This window comes from Scyliorhinus torazame, chromosome 30, assembly GCF_047496885.1.
Source record: "Scyliorhinus torazame isolate Kashiwa2021f chromosome 30, sScyTor2.1, whole genome shotgun sequence".
Classification (NCBI taxonomy): Eukaryota; Metazoa; Chordata; class Chondrichthyes; order Carcharhiniformes; family Scyliorhinidae; genus Scyliorhinus; species Scyliorhinus torazame.
The window spans coordinates 17,610,966-17,632,197 of record NC_092736.1 but is presented as its reverse complement, the minus strand read 5'-3'; the positions used below and the strand labels follow the sequence as shown (position 1 = coordinate 17,632,197).

The 21,232-nt window shown below is 50.0% G+C and overlaps 1 protein-coding gene across 2 annotated transcripts in view; it reads right to left on the bottom strand.

Moving 5' to 3' along the window:
- Positions 1 to 20,893, bottom strand: part of LOC140404404 (meiotic recombination protein REC114-like) — a 46,449-nt gene extending 25,556 nt beyond the window's left edge. For both annotated transcript variants that reach the window (XM_072492894.1, XM_072492896.1), the window contains exons 1-2: positions 20,700 to 20,893; positions 11,040 to 11,132 (exon numbers count right to left, since the gene is read on the bottom strand). In XM_072492894.1, the coding sequence (XP_072348995.1) occupies positions 11,040 to 11,132; positions 20,700 to 20,879 (273 nt within the window). In that variant the 5' untranslated portion in view covers positions 20,880 to 20,893. The remainder of the gene's footprint in view (positions 1 to 11,039; positions 11,133 to 20,699) is intronic.
- Positions 20,894 to 21,232: the final 339 nt, after the last annotated feature.

The following is a 21,232-nucleotide window of genomic DNA, read 5'->3' as shown; positions in this document are numbered from 1 at the left end:
ACAACCGAGACAGCCACATCTCAATCGACCATGGCGTTTGCTTTTTGAATCCACATTTGAAGCGCCCTTTCTGCCAGTCAATTTGAGGCTGGGTGACACCGGGCCGTACAAATGTGACGCACCCTGTTATCCTCCAAGAAACCGGAGAGCTTTTCACTTGTGAAGGTTGTACCATTATCAGTGACCAACATCTCAGGTATGCCATGATTGCTGAAAATCAGACACAACTTTTCTATGGTCGTGCTGGAAGTGGTAGCCATCATCCTATGAACCGCCATTCATTCTGAGTGGGCACGCTGAGGATGAAAAACATTGAGCCTTGAAATGCTCCCGCAGAGCTGGCAAGCAACCCCGTCCACAGTCGTCCCGGCCATTCCCACGGATGGAGGGGTGCAGCTGGTGGAAGCTTCTGATGCTCCTGATATACAGCGCACATCAGGGCTACTTTATCAATGTCAGCGTGCAGGCCCGGCCAGCAAACACAGCTCCTGGTTAGCATTTTCATTATCCCTGGGTGTTCCATTATGTAGATCGCGCAAGATCAAGTCCTGGCTCTTTTTCTGGGACCACGATGCACATTTCCCACAAGAAGATGCCGTCCTCTACACTGAGCACAGACATCTTTGCCGCGAATGCCCTCAATTCACCTGGGAAACGTCTATGTTGACCCCCCCTCCCCCCGTATTGGACTACGTGCCGAACTTCCGATAGAACTGGGTCGGGTCGGTCTGAGAGCACTCTCGGATTTGGGATGCTGTCACCGGTAAGGAGTTCATGGAGTTGAGCGTGGCCACAACCTCGTCTGTCCTGGGAGGAGGAGAAGGCGGAAAAGCCGGCAAGGGCAGTCAGTTCAACGCATCCGCGTTCATGATCTGGGTGCCAGGGCGATGCTCAAATGTGTACTCGCAGGCAGCCAGCAGGAAGGCCCAATGTTAGATCATCCAGAAGCGATGGCCGGGATAGCCTCGTCTTCTTTAAAAAGACAGAGGAGCGGCTTGGGATCCGCAATAATTGTGAATCTTCGACCGTACATGTACTGATGGAACTTGTTTACGGCGAACATGACTGCCAGACCTTCTTCGATTTGCACGTAGTTGCGCTTGCCAATTGCCAATGTCCGGGAGGCAAAAGCGATCGGCCTCTCTCTTCTACCTTGCATTTGATCTGATAAAACAGCGCCAATGCCGTATGGTGATGCATCGCACGTGACGATCAGAGGTTTGGTGGGATCGTAGCGTGTCTATAACCCGGAAGAAGTCTTTCCATGTCAGAAAGCTTCTTCCTGCAGCCTTTTCCACGCCCATTCCGGATTCTTTTTTCAAGAAGATATGCAAGGGGGCTAACATTATCGCGAGGCTGGGGATGAACATACTATAATAGCTCAACAACCCCAGAAAAGACCTTAGCTCCGTGGCATTTGTAAGGGTAGGGGCCTGTTGAATGGCCCGAACGTTTTCTGCAACCGGGTGTGATCCCTCTTGGTCCACCCGGTAGCCCAGATACACCACTTCCCTTGCACGGAAAACACACTTCCCTCTCCGCAGGCCAACACCTGTTTACGAAAATCGACAGAGTTCTTTGTCCAAATTACTCAAATGCTCCTGCTCGGTCGCTCCTGTGACCAGCACGTCATCCAAATATACAGCTAATCGCAGTAATCGTCATATATTTTATACCACCCGCTGAAATGTGATGCAGGCCAATGACCCGCCAAAGGCAGCCTGGTATATTCGTACCGGCCTCGATGAGTGTTGATGACGACATATTTGCGGCAGGCCGGGTCCAATTCCAATTGTAAATGCACATTGCTCATATCAAGCTTGGTAATTAGGGTCCACCGGCCAACTTTGCATTGAGATTCTATATGAAGGTCATCGGGGCAGCGTTTTAGAAAGGAAGCCTGGTTAACTAGTCCCCACACAGCCCGACTAATTTATCTGGTTTGAGAACTGGAACCACTGGCTCCGGCCTGTCGGCAAAGTGCACCGTTCTGATGATCCCTCAGCCCTCGAGCCTGCTAATTTCGGCTTCCACTCTTGTCAACAGAGCGTAGCGAACTGGGCAAGTTCTGAAGTATCTGCGGTGGGCATCCGGATCGACGTGGGTCTTTGCCACGGTTCCTTTCATTTTTCCCAACCCGGGTTGAAAAACGTTGGGATATTTCCCTAATACTTCAGAGGCCCGGGGCCCCATCTGAAACATCTGTTCCCACACCAGCTGCAGGCGCTTTAGCCAATCATGGCCTAGCAAGCTGGGGCCAAGTCCCTTGACCACAATTAATGGAAGGCGCACTGACCAGTTACGTAAACAACTGAGGTCATGGTTGTCCCCGCAATGGCCAACGGCTCACCTAGAATCATAGAACAGAATCACAGAATACCTACAGTGCAGGAGGAGGCCATGTAGCCCATCAAGTCTGCCCCAACCCTGTGAACGGGCAACCTACCCAGGCCCACTCCGCCGTCCCATCCCTGTAACCCCCCCTAACCGTTGGACACTGAGGGGCAATTAATCATGGCCAACCCACCTAACCTGCACATGTTTGGACCGTACAAGTTGCTAGCCTAACGTCAGCGTCTCTCAGGTCCAAAGTGTCGTAGCCCCGATTTTATCTTATCGAAGGTCTGCTTGCCCACAATGGAAACGTCGGCGTCTGTATCGAGCTCCATCTTTGATGGATGCCCGTTAACCTGCACCGTCATCTTAATTAGCACAATATAGCCGTAAACACTCCGAAATCATTCTGCCTTCTGGGCAGTAAGTAAACTGGTGTTGCAGATTGCATCATTGCACAGAAGAGGGCATGAGAGGCCCACAAATGCAGGCATCTCTGCAATGGTCTCGTCATGTCGAAAGTTTACATTCGTTTAATGAATGTGTGGTAGCGATGATCATTCTGGTTTCTGAAGGTTGATGTAGTTCTTCTTCTCGGTAGAAGTATGTCACAACAAAGGACTGCTCTTTATGTAAAATACACTGAACCAAGTCTTTTTTTTTCCCCATTTAGAGTATCCACAGACTGCGGATCAGAAAGTCGTGTTAGTTCATAAACATTTCACAATACTGCTTGGATAAGGTTACCTCCCAAGTGCGGATTTGCAAGTTTCTCTCCGAATCAAGAGCTGCTGTGCGAATAACTTGCAGGTAGCAGATACTGGGGGCGATTTTGAGCCCGCATTAGCGGTCCGCGAATCGCCGACGCGGGAGGAAAATCCGGAGAGAATCACGTTTTCGGATTTTCCACACCCACTGCAGGTGACGTCACGAGGTTCACGCTCGCAAGCGCGATTAACCTAATTTTAATGATTTTACACGCATTTTCATATAAGTAACCAGCCCCTTCGCATGATTCCGCCCCCCCCCCCCTCCCCACTAAATATTCAAACCTTGAGGTTTTGAAAAAGAAGGCTCAGTCGGAGGACACAAGCCACCAGGGAAGGGACATCCCTGGGCAGTGCCCCAGCCCTTACGTATGCTGCGGAGGGCTTATACCTGTGAGGAGGGAGAGGGGGGGGGGATTGGGCGGTGGCCCCGAGCTTGCAACGGGTGGTGGGAGACACCCGATGCCTGCAATGGGGGAGGGGGGTGCCCCCCCATAATGCTGTTCTGTGGGGCGAGAGCCCCGTGGCTACTGCTGCGATTCAGGGGAGCGATTTTTGTGATGGGGGTTCCTAATATTTATGGTTGGGGAAGACTGGGGCCGTTCAGTTTTTGTGCTGAACGGGGCGTCCTTTAAATATGGCGCTCGATCTGTGTGGAGCCGGCCTTGCCGCCTCTATCAGGCTCTGCCCTGCCAAGGTGTCGGCACAAACCACACACACTCAGAAAGGCACAAGATCTGGAGTGGCAGTTAGCACTGCTGCCTCACAGCGCCAGGGACCCAGATTCGGTTCTGGACGGGGGTGACTGTGTGGAATTTGCGCATTCTCCCTCTGACTGTGTTGGTTCCTCCGGGTGCTCCGGTTTCATCCCACAGTCCAAAGATGTGGTTAGGTGGATTAGCCCTGCTCAAATGTCCCCTGAGCGTCAAAGGCTGTGGCAGTTGGGGCGGCATGTGGTGCAGTGGTTAGCACTGGGGCTGCGGCGCTGAGGACCCGGGTTTGAATACCGGCCCTGGGTCACTGGCCGCGTGGAGTTTGCACATTCGCCCAGTGTCTGCGTGGGTTTCACCCCTCACAACCCAAGGATGTGCAGGGTAGGTGAATTGGGCATGCTAAATTGCCCTTGAATTGGAAAAAAAAATTAGGTAATGCTAAATTTATTCTAAAAAAATTTTTTAAAGTTGGGACGGTTGGGTGCTGTTACAGGGATAGGGCGGGGCAGTGGGCCTAGGTAGGGTGCTCTTTCAGGAGGGTCGGTGCAGACTTGGATGGGGCGAATGGCCTCCTTCTGCATGTAGGGATTCAAAGGATTCTCTGGAAAACTAGTCTGTGCAGCTGGAGAAATTACAAGATTCCGCCCACCGTGCGAGTCGAAACTACATTTCAATCAATGAGGAAATCATCTCAAAATATACCATGTACTTCCTACCAGATTTTAAACTATTTTCTTGCACTTATATTTCATGTATTTCCAACTTTTCATGAAAAAAATCAACTCCCTGCTGAGGGGGTTCCATGGGGGTCCTTCTTCACACCTATGGCAGTGGGCAAGCTATTTGACCATGGCAGTACTGTTGATGGACCTACTCCTAAACTTAACCCGCTTCATCCACATTCAGGCTCCTGCAAAAACAACCAAGGATGGTCACGAGATAGCAATTTACACACAAAATCCTGAGTGTTTTCCCTCTGCCTAACTTGGGAGGGTTAGCGGTCCGAATGCTACTGAGACCAGACAACCCAACGCGATTCTCACACGGGGTCAAAATTGGGACAGACCGGACTTTGATGATGCAGCTTCTCGCTGCCCTAACAGGCTCAGGTCGGGAAGACTGACATCTCATTCGTTACACGTCCCTTTTGTAATTTGCACTCGCTCCGTTTTTGACGGCAGCAGGGACGACATACAGAAGTGAGCTCAGACTAAGAGCTTAGGAAACAGGTGCAGGAGGAGGCCATTCGGCCCCTTCTGCCCGCTCCACCATTCAGTATGATCATGGCTGATTGGTTTGTCACCTTGACTCTACTTTCCTGCCTGTCCCCCCACCCTCCTTTAATCCTCGACTCCCTTGTCAATTGGAAATTTGTCGAACGCAGCCTTGGACATAATCAATGACCCATTCAGCCTCCACCGCTTGCAGGGGAAGAAAATTTCAAACACTGACCTGAGAAGAAATTCCTCCTGATCTCCACCTTAAACGGTAGAGCCCTTATTTTAAAACTGTGTCCCCTACCCCCCCCCCAGTAGTCCTAGATCCCCTCTCAGCATCCACCCTAACAAGCCCCCTCAGAATCTTATGTCTCAATAAGATCACCTCTCATTTTTCTAAACTCCAGTGGGTATAGGCCCAGCCTGCTCAACCTTTCCCCATTAGTCAAGTTCCTTATCCCAGTAATCAGCCTCATGAAGCTTCTCCGCACTGCTTGCAATGCCCGGATGTCCCTCAGTACGGTGACAGAAAGTGTACAAGGTACTCGAAGTTGAGTCAGCTCACCAATGCTCAGTAGAGTTGCAGCAAGACATTGGATTGGATTATTGTCATGTGTACCAAGGTACAGTAAAGGGTATTGTTCTGCGTACAGCTCAGACAGATCATTTCGTACATGAAAAGAAAATACATGATAGGGTAAACACAAAATGCACAATGTAAATATATAGACACAGGCGTCGGGTGAAGCATACAGGAGCGACTTAAACAGTGACTTCCAGTGCTAGATTCTCCCACAAGAGGAAACATTCTCTCCACATTCCACCAGATCAAGGCCCCTCAGGAGCTTGTATTTTCATAAAGTCACCTCTTACTCTTCTAAACTCCAGCTGATACAAACCTAGCCTGTTCAATCTTTCCTTAGATGACAAGCCCCCCATTCCAGGTATTAGTCTAATAAAGCTTCCCTGTACTGCTTCCAACACTTTTACATCCTTTCTTAAATAGAGGCCAATACTGTACACAGTATTCCAGATGTGGTCTCACCAATACACTATAACTGAAGCGTAACTTCCCTACTTTTGTATTCAATTCCCCTCACAATAAACAATAACATTCTATTAGTTTTCCTGATTGCTGTGCCTGCACACTAACCATTTGAGATTTGTGCACTAGGACACCCAGATCCCTCTGCATCTCAGCGCTCTGCAATCTCTCAAAAGTTAATAGACTAATTCTTTTACTCTTCCTGACAAAATGGACAATTTCACATTTTCCCACTTTATATGCCATTGGCCAGATCTCTGCCCGCTTACTCAACTTATTGATATCCCTGTGTAGCCTCCTTATGTCCCCTTCACAACTTGTTATCCTACATACCTTTGTCTCATCGGAAAATTTAGCAACCACTGTCTGGAGTTTGTGTTTTGCCAAGTTTGAATCTCTCATTAGCTTGGTTTTGAGATTCTAAAGCATAGTGTTAATTTTTTTTCCACGAGCTGCACATCTGTCTGACTTTACAAACTGCTAATGTTGTCGATGCTGGCGACGAAGTTCGGCAAACGAGACACAAAACTTGTATCCATTGATTAATTTAAGGGGAAGCTAGATCACAGAATTGTTAACATGCAGAAGGAGACCATTCAGCCCACCCGTTCGGCACTGGCTCCCTAAATAAGCATTGTGACTCAGTGCAATTTCTCTTGCCTTTTCCCCGCAACCTTTCACATTGTTTCTACATAAATAATCAACTCATGCCCTCTTGAATGCCTCAATCGAGCCCATCACCAGCACACTTCCAAGCAGTGCAGCAGGTAAACAGATCACACCATCCTGACTTGAAACTATACTGCCATTTGTGGGTGGCACAGTGCCAGGGACCCGGGTCAAATTCCATTCTTGGATCAGTCTGATGTGGAGTTTTCACATTCCCCCAGTGTCCCGAAAGACGCGCTGTTCAGTAATCTGGACATTCTGAATTCTCCTTCTGTGTACCCGAACAGGCGCTGGAATGTGGTGACTAGGGGCTTTTCACAGTAACTTCATTGCAGAGTTAATGTCGGCCTACTTGTGACAATAAAGATACTGATACGAGGGTGAGATGAAGAGAGGCATGAGAAGACTTGAGGAGCACGAACATTGGACTGGTTCAGGTGAAAATCCTGCTTCTGCGCTGTACATTCTATGTAGTAAGTTTAACAGTAAAAATTGAATAATCTTTTTTCCTGACAGGAATTCATTTTAATTAAAGATATTTGTTAAAACACATCAATTCTCAAAATACTTTAACTCATTTCCTTGATATCTTTAAGTTACGGAATGCAGAAATAAAAATAAAAAGCTTTATTATTTTGCATAAATTAAAAGGAAATCAGTGAGTGAAAGATTAACTTGTCAAGTGAAGGTATTTTCCCATCATGGCGTCTCCCAATGAATTATTAAAGAACGTGGATGTAAATTAATTGCTTTGGGTCTCCGCTCTGCTGGGTCTTTCCTGTCCCACATAACACCGTCATCTTAGCATAATCCAAGAGCAGTTTGATGTTTACTGGAATGTTAATTAAATTTCTTGATTGAAACAGTAGATCACAGCTAAACTCAGGTAAAGCCTGTGGAGGTGAGAAACTACCTTCTTTAAAAAGAAGCTTTCAACCTTCTCCTATTGCGCTAAGTTTTGTTAGGGCGCATACTCGTAAGAATATAAGAAATCGGAGCTGGTGTCGGCCATTTTGTCCTTCAAGCCCGCTCCGCCATTCAATCAGATCGTCGCTGACCATCTGCACCAACTCTACCTTCTGACACTAAACTCAAATCCTTAAATTTGGGAGAACGTGCAGACTCCACACAGACAGTGATCCAAGCCGGGAATCGAACCTGGGACGCTGGAGCAGTGAAGCAACTGTGCTAACCACTGTGCTACCGTGCCGCCATGAGAGAGAGGCGGGTTGTCCTCTTCTGAGGAGGAAGCATGAGGCCAACTTATCATGCAACAGGAGCATTTGTCTGTTCAGCGCCATCTTCCTCTGGCTCCATTTCAAGCTGTCTTACCTTCTTGCTCCTCCCCCTTTCTAAGGCCGCAGCATCCTCAAGGTCCACTCCTCTGGATGGTCGTTGTTGGAGAGCGCAGCAAATGCTACAATGGCAGAAAGGTTTCACAGAGCACCAGCTGATTAGTCCAGGCTCTCTCAGCCCACAACCCCATCGGTTGTGAATCTAATGTGTTGCGCATCTTATGATGAAAAATGTAACCAGGATGATGCACGAGTGTGCAGCTATCTGTGAAGTGCCACAGTGGTCCGCACTGTCACTGGCACCGATACATGCAACTATCTGCCTAGATAGTGGCAGTCACCTAAAGCATTGGGTCTCAGTCATCTACTCGAGAGCTATCTACCCCATCACCTCTCTCTGTAGGTTCTGTGCTCAGGATCATTGCTCCCTCTCCTCCGGCCTCCTGATGCCCAGCTCTCACTGTTGCTCCTCATCTCCATTAGTCTCAATTCCTGAAAGTGCAGCTCCCAGTTGCAGCTGCACCCTTCTTGGTGCTCTGTGGAGCCGAAACAGCCTTGCCCACTGCTCCGAGGCTCAGGCGATGGCAGGACGGTGACAATCCCTCAACTGGCAATGTTCGTAATACTGCCTGTGAGCGGTTGCAGCAATTTCAATTTCAAAGGCCTTATGAAAAGCATTAACACAACTTTGCAAACTTTTCTTGACTCCGTGACTTGCCCCAACATGATCCTCACCTGGCAGCAGCTGCTCTGACTCAAGACAGCTACTAAACTTCAACCAACCGAGAAAGATTCAAAATGCTTGCAGAGTCAGGCTTTGAATAAGCCCTTTATAATTTTTAATGGTCAGGTTAAGAGCCACGGTGGGTTCAGAGCTCTGCATTTCCATTCCCCCCCCCCCGCCTTCGGGAAAATCAAAGAGGGAAAAGGTGCGCAATCTAGTTGCGTGGTCTTGCCAACATTTCTCAGGCCCCCCATTCTGGCCCGAATGGGGCCATGAAAACCTGGCCCCAGGTGTCTGGCACATTGGAGTTAACAAGGCAGTTGGTGTAAAAGCACTTCCGAGGGGGTTTGCAATGTCAATTATGCATGTATATTGTTAGGTTATTAATGCCCAATATTCCACTGCGCGATGTCTTACAATTGGTAATCAGCTGAAATTATTCAAGATGTACAGCTCTTATCACGAGAGAAAGAGGCACTTGACTTATGTAAATGTGCATACGGCTCGCATGTCTCGGTAAAGGGCACAAAGCAGCAATGAAAGTCAAGATGTCTTATTCCAGCAAAACTGTTTGTTTAAGGAAGACGTGGAACAAATTCAAAAATATTTTTATCAGCGGACCATTGGAGAATTGTCCAACACACACAAACATCAAAAGACCTCGATCACCATTTCCTGAAAATTGAGCAAAGTTTGTCAAGTTACAACATGTGCAAAGGACTCTAGGAAGCCTGGTTAGTAACTTAAATACACATGGTTGAGCTTAAATAGCACTTATTTAAAAATAGCATTCAGCAAGAGATAAACAGATATGAAGTGTTGGGGCTGGGGGTGGGGGTTGGAATAGATATCCAAGCACTTTAATCTCCCTAGTAAGAAAATGTAGGTTCTGACTAGTAGTTTTTTTTCTAGTTTAAAATCAGTAGGCAGAAATATCACGGCGCTGTGTGCGCATTGGGTGTTCAACAGTAGGATTGCACACCAGAGTCCGAATTGATTGTTTTTTTCATTGCAACACTCAAATGGTGCCTTCAATGTAAAGGACGGCACAGTGGTTAGCACTGTTGACTCACAGCTCCAGGGTCCCAGGTTCGATTCCCGGCTTGGGTCACTGTGTGGAGTCTGCACGCTCTCCCAGTGTCTGCGTGGGTTTCCTCCGGGTGCTCCGGTTTCGTCCCATAATCCAAAGGTGTGCAGGTTAGGTGGATTGGCCTTGCTAAATTGCCCTTTGTGTCCAAAAAAAGGTTAGGTGGAGTTACTGGGATAGGGTGGAGGTATGGGCTTAAGTAGGGCGCTCTTTCCAAGGGGTGGTGCAGATTCGATGGGCCAAATGGCCTCCTTCTGCACTGTAAATTCTATGATTCTATGACAGCTGCTCATTTTAATTTAATTAACAGGGCTTTCCTCTTGAAATAAAGAACTGGTTTACTCGATGGTGAAGGCATGCAAGCAATTAACTGAGAAAATCATTTAGAATCGTGGAATGGTGACAGCACCCAAGGAGGCCGTTTGCCCATTGTGTCTGTGCTGGCCCTCTGGAGGAGCAATTCACCATGCGCTTTTCCCCCCATAGCCTTGAAAATTTATCCTCATCAGACAATGGTCCAATTTCCCAAAAGTCTTGATTGACCCTGCCTCCACCACACACACTCAGGCAGTGCCTTCCAGATCCTAACCACCCGCTGCACTGAAAGCTTCACCTTGTGAATATTGCTTCTCTAGCCAAACACCTTAAATCCATGCCCTCTGGTTTTCAATCCTTTAACCGATGGGAGGTTTCTCCCCAATTGCTGTATCCAGACCGCTCATGATTTTGAGGATTCCTATCAAATCTCTTCTCAGCCTTCTCTCCTGCAAGGAAAACAGTCCCAACTTCTCAAATCTTTATGCACAATTGAACTCCCTTATCCCTGGAAACCTTTGCTGCATTCTTGCGAATACCTTCACATCCTTCTGAAAGTGTAGCGGCGTCCAGAACTGTAAGCGATACTGCAGTTGCGGCTGAACTAGTGTTCTAAACCAGTTTAACGTAACTTCTTTGCTTAGCACTGCTGCCTCACACCGCCGCGGACCCGGGTTCGCTCCCAGCCCCGGGTCACTGTCCATGTGGAGTTTGCACATTCTCCCCGTCCCACCGTAACAGCTCCAATCGACGTTGCTCGCTTAATTATCTCTTCTCAAGTCGGAAGCAGTAGACAGGATTTTGGCAGCAAGGCTTTGCATGCGCATTGAGTTACAAATAAACAGTAACAGAAAACTGCTCCACCACACTTACCAGTAGGGTTGCCCCGCCTTGAGAGATGAGGAAGTGGCCCGACTGCACAACCATCAGGGACAGAACACCCTTTTCTGGATTGGACTCAAAAACCTAGAAAGCAAAACAAAACTGGCTTACTGCATCGACGGTGAACATGTCAAAACCATTTTCGCAGCAGTTAATAATCCACTTCCTTTCATGAGGTTCCCGAATTGCACACAGAATGCCTGCTTTCTCATTCACCTCTGAAACCGTGAGCCAGATTGGAAACTTGTGAACCGAGTCCACGAGTACGGACAATAAGCACCACCAGCCTGCTTCCTGACATCTCACAACCCTTCACAATCTAGCTATCGCCTCTCACTTCAAAATATTGCCTCTCCCATCACCCTCATACAGCAGACATAATCCCACAATCCCTCATATGCCACCTCCTGCTATTTCACAGTTCCTTCGTATGTCAGTCATAATCTCATACCCCCTCTTATACCATCTGTCCTGTTTAATATCTTTTTTAAATTATTGTTTACATGTACTAGAACAGAATGGCTACAGCAGAGAAGGCTGGGTGTTCATAGTTGTACCTCATTATGGGCACTTTAAATTGGTTGTTGCACCCTGGTAGTGGAGGCAAAATGAACAAACTTTCTGGTGCAGGAATGCAACATCAGTGACTCAATGTACATATGGGCTTGTTTTCTCCATCTGCCATCTTCAATTACGTTGGAAGAAATAGGTTAAGGTCGGGGATAGGCTGGGAGAAACTCTAGGAAATTAATAGATGCAAATGTTCAACAAGAGAAAACTCGCATCCCACCAAACTTTACATGGATCACCATGTAACTCAGACTTCTCAGATTTAAGGCCCCAGAGTGTGCAAGAGAGTCAAACAGTGCTGGCGAGGCCTCGACTATCAGAGTGGAGAGAAGAGTTGAGACAAGCCTCTGTGGGGGTTGCACAGCGCTCTTTGAAATCTAAATTAACTAAATAGAGAGAATGCTGGAAATGCACAAGGAGAGAAAAGCAGTTACATATTTCAAGACAGCTAGAAAACGTTAGGCATGTACAGTGGCAGGCCAAACGCTGGGAGGGCAGCTGGGAACAATGGGGAAGAATCGCAATGGAGTGAAAGGCAGAGGGCGGGATTCTCTGACCACGCGCCGGGTCGGAGAATCGCCGGTGGGCCGCGTGAATCGTGCCTCGCCGCCCCGACACGCGATTCTGCACAGAGCTGTCCCTACCAGCAAAATAGCTTAATGGTGGTTGGCAAGGCGCCGGTCGTGAGCCGCTCTACGTGGCCGGCCCACCGATTTTCCGACCCGGATGGCCGTAAGAGCCGAGTCCCGCCGCCGCCGTTCTAACCTGCTCTGGGAGGGCGGGACCTCGGCGTGTAAGGGTCGGTTGGCGGCCTTTGTGGGACTGAGGGGGGTCCGACCCTGGGGGGGGGCCTCCGATGTGACCTGGCCTGCGATCGGGCCGGCCTCTGTGGCTGGGGGCCTCCTTTCCTACATGCTGGCTCCTGTAGTCCTGCGCCATGTTGCGTTGAAGGAGGCCACTGCGCATGCGCGCGGTGGCGCGGTGCCACTGCGCACGTCCTCGTTGGTGCCGACGCAACTGCGCATGCGCGGATCCTGCTCCAGCGCCATGCTGGCCCCCTGGAGGAGCCACAATTAGTCTTGGGAGCGGCGCGTTCATGCCGTCGTAAAACGCGACGCCGTTTACGACGGCGTGGACACTCTGCCGTGGGATTGGAGAATCCCGCCCAGGAGAAGTCAAACGACAAATCAGGCGACGGCGAAAGATGGTAGACTGACAATTAAAGAAACAAAAGAGGAGTTTAGAGGGGGTGTTGATGAGAAAGGCAGAATCACCACCAACAGCGGGCCTCCAGAAAAGAAGTAAAACAAAATGGGGCAAATGGGGGTTAGGATTCGAGACGTAAATTCAACACTGAATTAGGAAGGCTGTAAAGTGCCGAATCAAAATGAGGTGCTGTACATCGGGTTTACTAGAACAGTGTGGGAGGCCGAGTGGGAGTGGGAGTGGGGCAGAAAATTAAAATCATACGCAGTTGGAATCTCGCCGTTATTTCATTGGAAGGAGATTCTATTTTGATTGACAATTCTGTAGCTAGAAATTGAGGGCAAGTGTGATTTTGCCGGCTCACGGTTGCCATTTCCCCTGCTGACTATGTGTGAGACAAGGCTTTCATTCAAATTCACTCAATTCAAAATAGAATATGTTACCAACAAGAACTGGACAACCAGGACACTCAGTGATGGTTGAAAAATATCACTGAAATATTAAAGAGGGGCAAGCGTGCAGGCTTTTCCCTGCAATTATCAAACACTATCTCGTAGGTACCCACACTGCTTCAAATACAGTCCCTCACCTTCATAAACTCTCAATTATCACCTCTATTCCTCATAGCAGATCCTTTCCCTCACATAGCACATCACGTTAATACCAGTTCCAATTCCTAAAACACACCCTAATATACCATTCCTTACTCGTCATTATCTTCCACCCCAGATACTGCCTCTACACCCCATACCTCCAATATATCCCTCAAACTCCCTCCTACCCCGCAATCCCAATATAAAGAGGTTATAGTATGATACTTGGAAAATGTTAATGAAATCAAGAGTCAACATGGTTTCACGAAAGAGAATTTGTGCTTCACTATTAAGTTGAGGAAGTAACAATCAATGTGGCTAAAGGGGAACCTGTAGATGTGGTGTACTTGGAGGCAGTTGACAAGCTGCCACATCAAAGGTTAATACACAAAATAACTCCTGGTGCAGAGCGTAATCTATTAGCATGGACAGAGGATTGGTTAGCTAACAGGAAGAAGGGTTAAATGGGTTCTCCGGTTGACAAGCTGGAACAAGTGGATTGTCACAACAATCAGTACTGGGGTCTCTGCTATTTGAAGTCCATATCATTGACTCGGATAAAGGGGCTTGGGCCTAGATGGGGTGGTCTTTCAGAGGGTCGGTGCAGACTGGATGGGCCGAATGGCCTTCTTCTGCACTGCAGGAATTTCATGGTTAATAGCAAAGCAACGTTATTTAAATGGTGAGAGATTACAGAACTCTGCGGTAGAGGGTGATCTGGGTGTCCTGGTAAATGAATAGCCTGCGTGATTAGGAAGGCAAATGAGATGTTGCTTGTTGCAAGGGGAATGGTAAAAGTAAGGATGGTTTCTACCAGGCACTGATGAAACCGTTTGTGATATTGTGTGCAATTTAGATCGCCTTATTTAAGAAAGCATCTAATTCCATTGAAAGCAGAGATAATATTCAATCAGCAAATTGCTGGGATGAAAGGGTTGACCTTTTCCCATTGCCGTTTGGAAGAATGAGAAGCGATCTTATTGAAACATACAAGATCCTGATGGTGCTTGACATGTTAGCTGCCGAATATATGTTCTCTCAGAGACCAGAACAAGAGGACACAGATCAAAAAAAGGGTCACCCATGAGAGACAGAGATGAGGAGAATATTCTTGACTCAGCCAATTTAGCCTGTGGAATTCTTTCCAGGGTGGTGGAGGCAGGGTCAATGTATATTGTATATTTTTAAGGCTGAGTTAGAATGGGGAAAGAAGTAGAGGCCACAATCATTTCAACCATGATCTCATTAAATAGCAGAGCAGATTCAAGAGTACCAACTAGGTATGTTTGTATGTACACCGCAGCGCCTGAATATCGCCCTCCCACTTGACCTTCCCCAACGGTGACACAGAGGTTAGCACTGCTGCCTCACAGCACCAGGGACCTGGACGACTGTCTTTGAAATCTGCACATACTTCCCGTGTCTGTGTGACTTTCCTCCGGCTAAATACGCTTTTCTCCCACAGTCCAAAGATGTGGTGAGACGGTTTGGCTATGATAAATTGCCCCATAGCGTCCAAAGCCTATTTCAGAGGGTCGGTACTGAGTCAATGGGCCTAATGGTCTCCTTTCGCACTGTAGGGGTTCTATGAATATATCCCCTCAATGCATCCGCTCCTACTCCACAACCCTCAAATATATCCTCCACCACACTCCCCACCCCCCCCCCCCCCAACCAAATATCCACACCTGCACCAGCCCTGCCTAAAATGCCCCTCGCTGTGCAACAAGACCCCAAAATATCTCATCCTCCCCACCCGCACAAAAAATCCACTACTACACCACCCCCTCTGCAATAAATACCCACCCCAAATCCCCAAAATATCCCATCCTATCCACATACTCCTACACCACCGCCCCTAATAAATACCTAACCGCAGTCACAAAATATCCCCTCCTAGCCCACATTTTGCTTCCTACCCCCATCCTGCATAATATCTCCTATTACCCACAAAAAATCCCTTCCAACCTCCCACCCCTCCTGAAAAGATCCCATAACTCCCCCACCAAAACACCCCTACTACCCCACCCCCCCAAAACATCCCCTCCTACCCCACCCCCCAAAACATCCCCTCCTACCCCACCCCCAAAACATCCCCCCACCCCCCAAAACATCCCCCCACCCCCCAAAACATCCCCCCACCCCCCAAAACATCCCCCCCACCCCACCCCCAAAACATCCCCCCCACCCCACCCCCAAAAACATCCCCTCCTACCCCACGCCCCAAAACATCCCCTCCTACCCAACGTCCCAAAACATCCCCCCTACCCCACGCCCCAAAACATCCCCCTACCCCACCTCCCAAAACATCCCCCCCACCCCATCCCAAAACATTCCCCTACCCCACCTCCCAAAGCATCCCCCCTACCCCACCCCCCAAAGCATCCCCCCTACCACCCCCCCCAAAGCATCCCCCCCTACCACACCCCCCAAAGCATCCCCCCTACCACCCCCCCCCCCCAAAGCATCCCCCTACCACACCCCCAAAGCCTAGGAACCTCTGGGAACCTGGATTGTAGTTTTAGGGTAAGGGAGAATGAGAGTATAGAGGTCAGGAGCACAGATTTGACGTCGCAGGAGGGGGCCAGTGTTCAGGTAGGTGGTTCGAAGAGTGTCTACTTCAATGCCAGGAGTATACGAAATAAGATAGGGGAACTGGCAGCATGGGTTGGTACCTGGGACTTCGATGTTGTGGCCATTTCGGAGACATGGATAGAGCAGGGACAGGAATGGATGTTGCAGGTTCCGGGGTTTAGGTGTTTTAGTAAGCTCAGAGAAGGAGGCAAAAGAGGGGGAGGTATGGCGCTGCTAGTCAAGAGCAGTATTACGGTGGTGGAGAGGATGCTAGATGGGGACTCATCTTCCGAGGTAGTATGGGCTGAGGTTAGAAACATGAAAGGAGAGGTCACACTGTTGGGAGTCTTCTATAGGCCTCCAAATAGTTCTAGGGATGTAGAGGAAAGGATGGCGAGGATGATCCTGGATAAGAGCGAAAGTAACAGGGTAGTTATTATGGGAGACTTTAACTTTCCAAATATTGACTGGAAAAGATATAGTTCGAGTACATTAGATGGGTCATTTTTTGTACAATGTGTGCAGGAGGGTTTCCTGACACAATATGTTGACAGGCCAACAAGAGGCGAGGCCACGTTGGATTTGGTTTTGGGTAATGAACCAGGCCAGGTGTTGGATTTGGAGGTAGGAGAGCACTTTGGGGACAGTGACCACAATTCGGTGACGTTTACGTTAATGATGGAAAGGGATAAGTATACACCGCAGGGCAAGAGTTATAGCTGGGGGAAGGGCAATTATGATGCCATTAGACGTGACTTGGGGGGGGGGGGGGTAAGGTGGAGAAGTAGGCTGCAAGTGTTGGGCACACTGGATAAGTGGAGCTTGTTCAAGGATCGGTTACTGCGTGTTCTTGATAAGTATGTACCGGTCAGGCAGGGAGGAAGGCGTCGAGCGAGGGAACCGTGGTTTACCAAAGAAGTGGAATCTCTTGTTAAGAGGAAGAAGGAGGCCTATGTGAAGATGAGGTGTGAAGTTTCAGTTGGGGCGATGGATAGTTACAAGGTAGCGAGGAAGGATCTAAAGAGAGAGCTAAGACGAGCAAGGAGGGGACATGAGAAGTATTTGGCAGGTAGGATCAAGGAAAATCCAAAAGCTTTCTATAGGTATGTCAGGAATAAGCGAATGACTGGGGAAAGAGTAGGACCAGTCAAGGACAGGGATGGGAAGTTGTGTGTGGAGCCTGAAGAGATAGGCGAGATACTAAATGAATATTTTTTCGTCAGTATTCACTCAGGAAAAAGATAATGTTGTGGAGGAGAATGCGGAGACCCAGGCTAATAGAATAGATGGCATTGAGGTACGTAGGGAAGAGGTGTTGGCAATTCTGGACAGGCTGAAAATAGATAAGTCCCTGGGTCCTGATGGGATTTATCCTAGGATTCTCTGGGAGGCCAGGGAAGAGATTGCTGGACCTTTGGCTTTGATTTTTATGTCATCATTGGCTACAGGAATAGTGCCAGAGGACTGGAGGATAGCAAATGTGGTCCCTTTGTTCAAAAAGGGGAGCAGAGACAACCCCGGCAACTATAGACCGGTGAGCCTCACGTCTGTAGTGGGTAAAGTCTTGGAGGGGATTATAAGAGACAAGATTTATAATCATCTAGATAGGAATAATATGATCAGGGATAGTCAGCATGGCTTTGTGAAGGGTAGGTCATGCCTCACAAACCTTATCGAGTTCTTTGAGAAGGTGACCGAACAGGTAGACGAGGGTAGAGCAGTTGATGTGGTGTATATGGATTTCAGCAAAGCGTTTGATAAGGTTCCCCACGGTAGGCTATTGCAGAAAATACGGAGGCTGGGGATTGAGGGTGATTTAGAGATGTGGATCAGAAATTGGCTAGCTGAAAGAAGACAGAGGGTGGTGGTTGATGGGAAATGTTCAGAATGGAGTTCAGTTACAAGTGGAGTACCACAAGGATCTGTTCTGGGGCCATTGCTGTTTGTCATTTTTATCAATGACCTAGAGGAAGGCGCAGAAGGGTGGGTGAGTAACATGCAGACGATACTAAAGTCGGTGGTGTTGTCGATAGTGTGGAAGGATGTAGCAGGTTACAGAGGGATATAGATAAGCTGCAGAGCTGGGCTGAGAGGTGGCAAATGGAGTTTAATGTAGAGAAGTGTGAGGTGATTCACTTTGGAAGGAATAACAGGAATGCGGAATATTTGGCTAATGGTAAAGTTCTTGAAAGTGTGTATGAGCAGAGGGATCTAGGTGTCCATGTACATAGATCCCTGAAAGTTGCCACCCAGGTTGATAGGGTTGTGAAGAAGGCCTATGGAGTGTTGGCCTTTATTGGTAGAGGGATTGAGTTCCGGAGGTCATGTTGCAGCTGTACAGAACTCTGGTACGGCCGCATTTGGAGTATTGCGTACAGTTCTGGTCACCGCATTATAGGAAGGACGTGGAGGCTTTGGAGCGGGTGCAGAGGAGATTTACCAGGATGTTGCCCGGTATGGAGGGAAAATCTTATGAGGAAAGGCTGATGGACTTGAGGTTGTTTTCGTTGGGAGAGAAGGTTAAGAGGAGACTTAATAGAGGCATACAAAATGATCAGGGGGTTGGATAGGGTGGACAGTGAGAGCCTTCTCCCGCGTATTGAAATGGCTGGCACGAGGGGACATAGCTTTAAACTGAGGGGTAATAGATATAGGACACAGGTCAGAGGTAGATTCTTTACGCAAAGAGTAGTGAGGCCTTGGAATGCCCTACCTGCTACAGTAGTGAACTCGCCAACATTGAGGGCATTTAAAAGTTTATTGGATAAACATATGGATGATAATGGCATAGTGTAGGTTAGATGGCTTTTGTTTCGGTGCAACATCGTGGGCCGATGGGCCTGTACTGCGCTGTATCGTTCTATGTTCTAAAGCACCCCCCTACCCCACCCCCCAAAGCATCCCCCCCTACCCCACCCCCCAAAGCACCCCCCCTACCCCACCCCCAAAAGCATCCCCCCTACCCCACCCCCCAAAGCATCCCCCCCTATACCACCCCCCAAAGCATCCCCCCCTACCCCACCCCCCAAAGCATCCCCCTACCCCACCCCCAAAAACAATACCTCCATCCACACACACCCCCCCAAAACATCCCCTCCTACCCCACCCCAAAACATCCCCTCCTACCCCACCTCAAAACATCCCCTACCCCACCCCAAAACATCCCCTCCTACCCCACCCCCCACAATATCCCCTCCTACCCCACCCCCCAAAACATCCCCTCCTACCCCACCCCCCAAAACATCCCCTCCTACCCCACCCCCCAAAACATCCCCTCCTACCCCACCCCCCAAAACATCCCCTCCTACCCTACCCCAAAACATCCCCTCCTACCCTACCCCAAAACATCCCCTCCTACCCTACCCCAAAACATCCCCTCCTACCCTACCCCAAAACATCCCCTCCTACCCTACACCAAAACATCCCCTCCTACCCTACACCAAAACATCCCCTCCTACCCTACACCAAAACATCCCCTCCTACACCACCCCAAAACATCCCCCCACCCCAAAACATCCCCTCCTACCTCACCCCAAAACATCCCCTCCTACCCCACATCAAAACATCCCCTCCTACCCCACCCCCCAAAACATCACCTCCTACCCCACCCCCCAAAACATCACCCCCTACCCCACCCTCCCAAAACTTCCCCTCCGACCCCATGCCCCAAAACATCCCCTCCGACCCCACCCCCCGAAACATCCCCTCCGACCCCACCCCCCAAAACATCCTCCCCTACCCCCCAAAACATCACCCCCTACCCCACCCCCCCAAAACATCCTCCCCTACCCCACCCCCCAAAGCATCCCCCCTACCCCACCCCCAAAGCATCCCCCTACCCCACCCCCCAAAGCATCCCCCTACCCCACCCCCCAAAGCATCCCCCTACCCCACCCCCCAAAGCATCCCCCCTACCCCACCCCCCAAAGCATCCCCCTACCCCACCCCCCAAAGCATCCCCCTACCCCACCCCCAAAACATCCTCCCCTACCCCCCAAAACATCACCCCCTACCCCACCCCCCAAAACTTCCCCTCCAACCCCACCCCCAAAAACATCCTCCCCTACCCCACCCCCCAAAGCATCCCCCCTACCCCACCCCCCAAAGCATCCCCCCTACCCCACCCCCAAAGCATCCCCCTACCCCACCCCCCAAAGCATCCCCCTACCCCACCCCCCAAAGCATCCCCCCTACCCCACCCCCAAAGCATCCCCCTACCCCACCCCCCAAAGCATCCCCCTACCCCACCCCCCAAAGCATCCCCCTACCCCACCCCCCAAAACATCCTCCCCTACCCCCCAAAGCATCCCCCCTACCCCACCCCCCAAAGCATCCCCCCTACCCCACCCCCAAAGCATCCCCCCTACCCCACCCCCCAAAGCATCCCCCCTACCCCACCCCCCAAAGCATCCCCCCTACCCCACCCCCCAAAGCATCCCCCCTACCCCACCCCCCAAAGCATCCCCCCTACCCCACCCCCCAAAGCATCCCCCCTACCCCACCCCCAAAGCATCCCCTCTACCCCACCCCACCCCCAAAGCATCACCCCCCCCACCCCTCCCCCCCACAAAAAACATTACCTCCATCCACACACAACCCCCCCCCAAAAAATATCCCCTCGTACCCCACCCCCCAAAATAACACCCCTCCAGCCCCATCCCACACCCCAAATAGACATCACCTCCAACCCATCTCCACTCTCTCTCACCTCCCAGCTGCTCGGGCCTCCCCCCAGCGGCAGGAACCGCCCATACCGCTTCAGCGGCCACTGGGTGCTGAGCAGTCCTGCCTGAGGGCGGCTGCTGTCGGCGAGCAGCGGCCCCGCCTGAGCCCCAGACCCCGGCTGCACCTCCGGCCGTGCGGCACCCCCACTCTGAGCAGCCGCCATCAGCACGCGGAGGGCGGGGAAGGAGGAGGAGGGGGGGGGGGGGGCAGTACGACCAATCATAGCGTGCAATCAACCAGGGCCGGCCAATCACAATGAAAGACGATGGCGATTGGTGGAAGGGCGGTCACCAATTAGGAAGGAGCTTTGGTAACCAATCAGGATTTCCGTCGAGAAACTGAACAGCCAATGGGCGGGCTGCTTTTTGCAGCTCTGTGCGCCATTGTTTTAGCCTAATCGCCCCCCCCCCCCAATATAACCCCCCTGTAGCCCCATCCGGCCCACACACCCCAATATACCCCTACCCGGCCCACACATCCCAATATACCCCCCTGTACCCCCACCCGGTCAACACA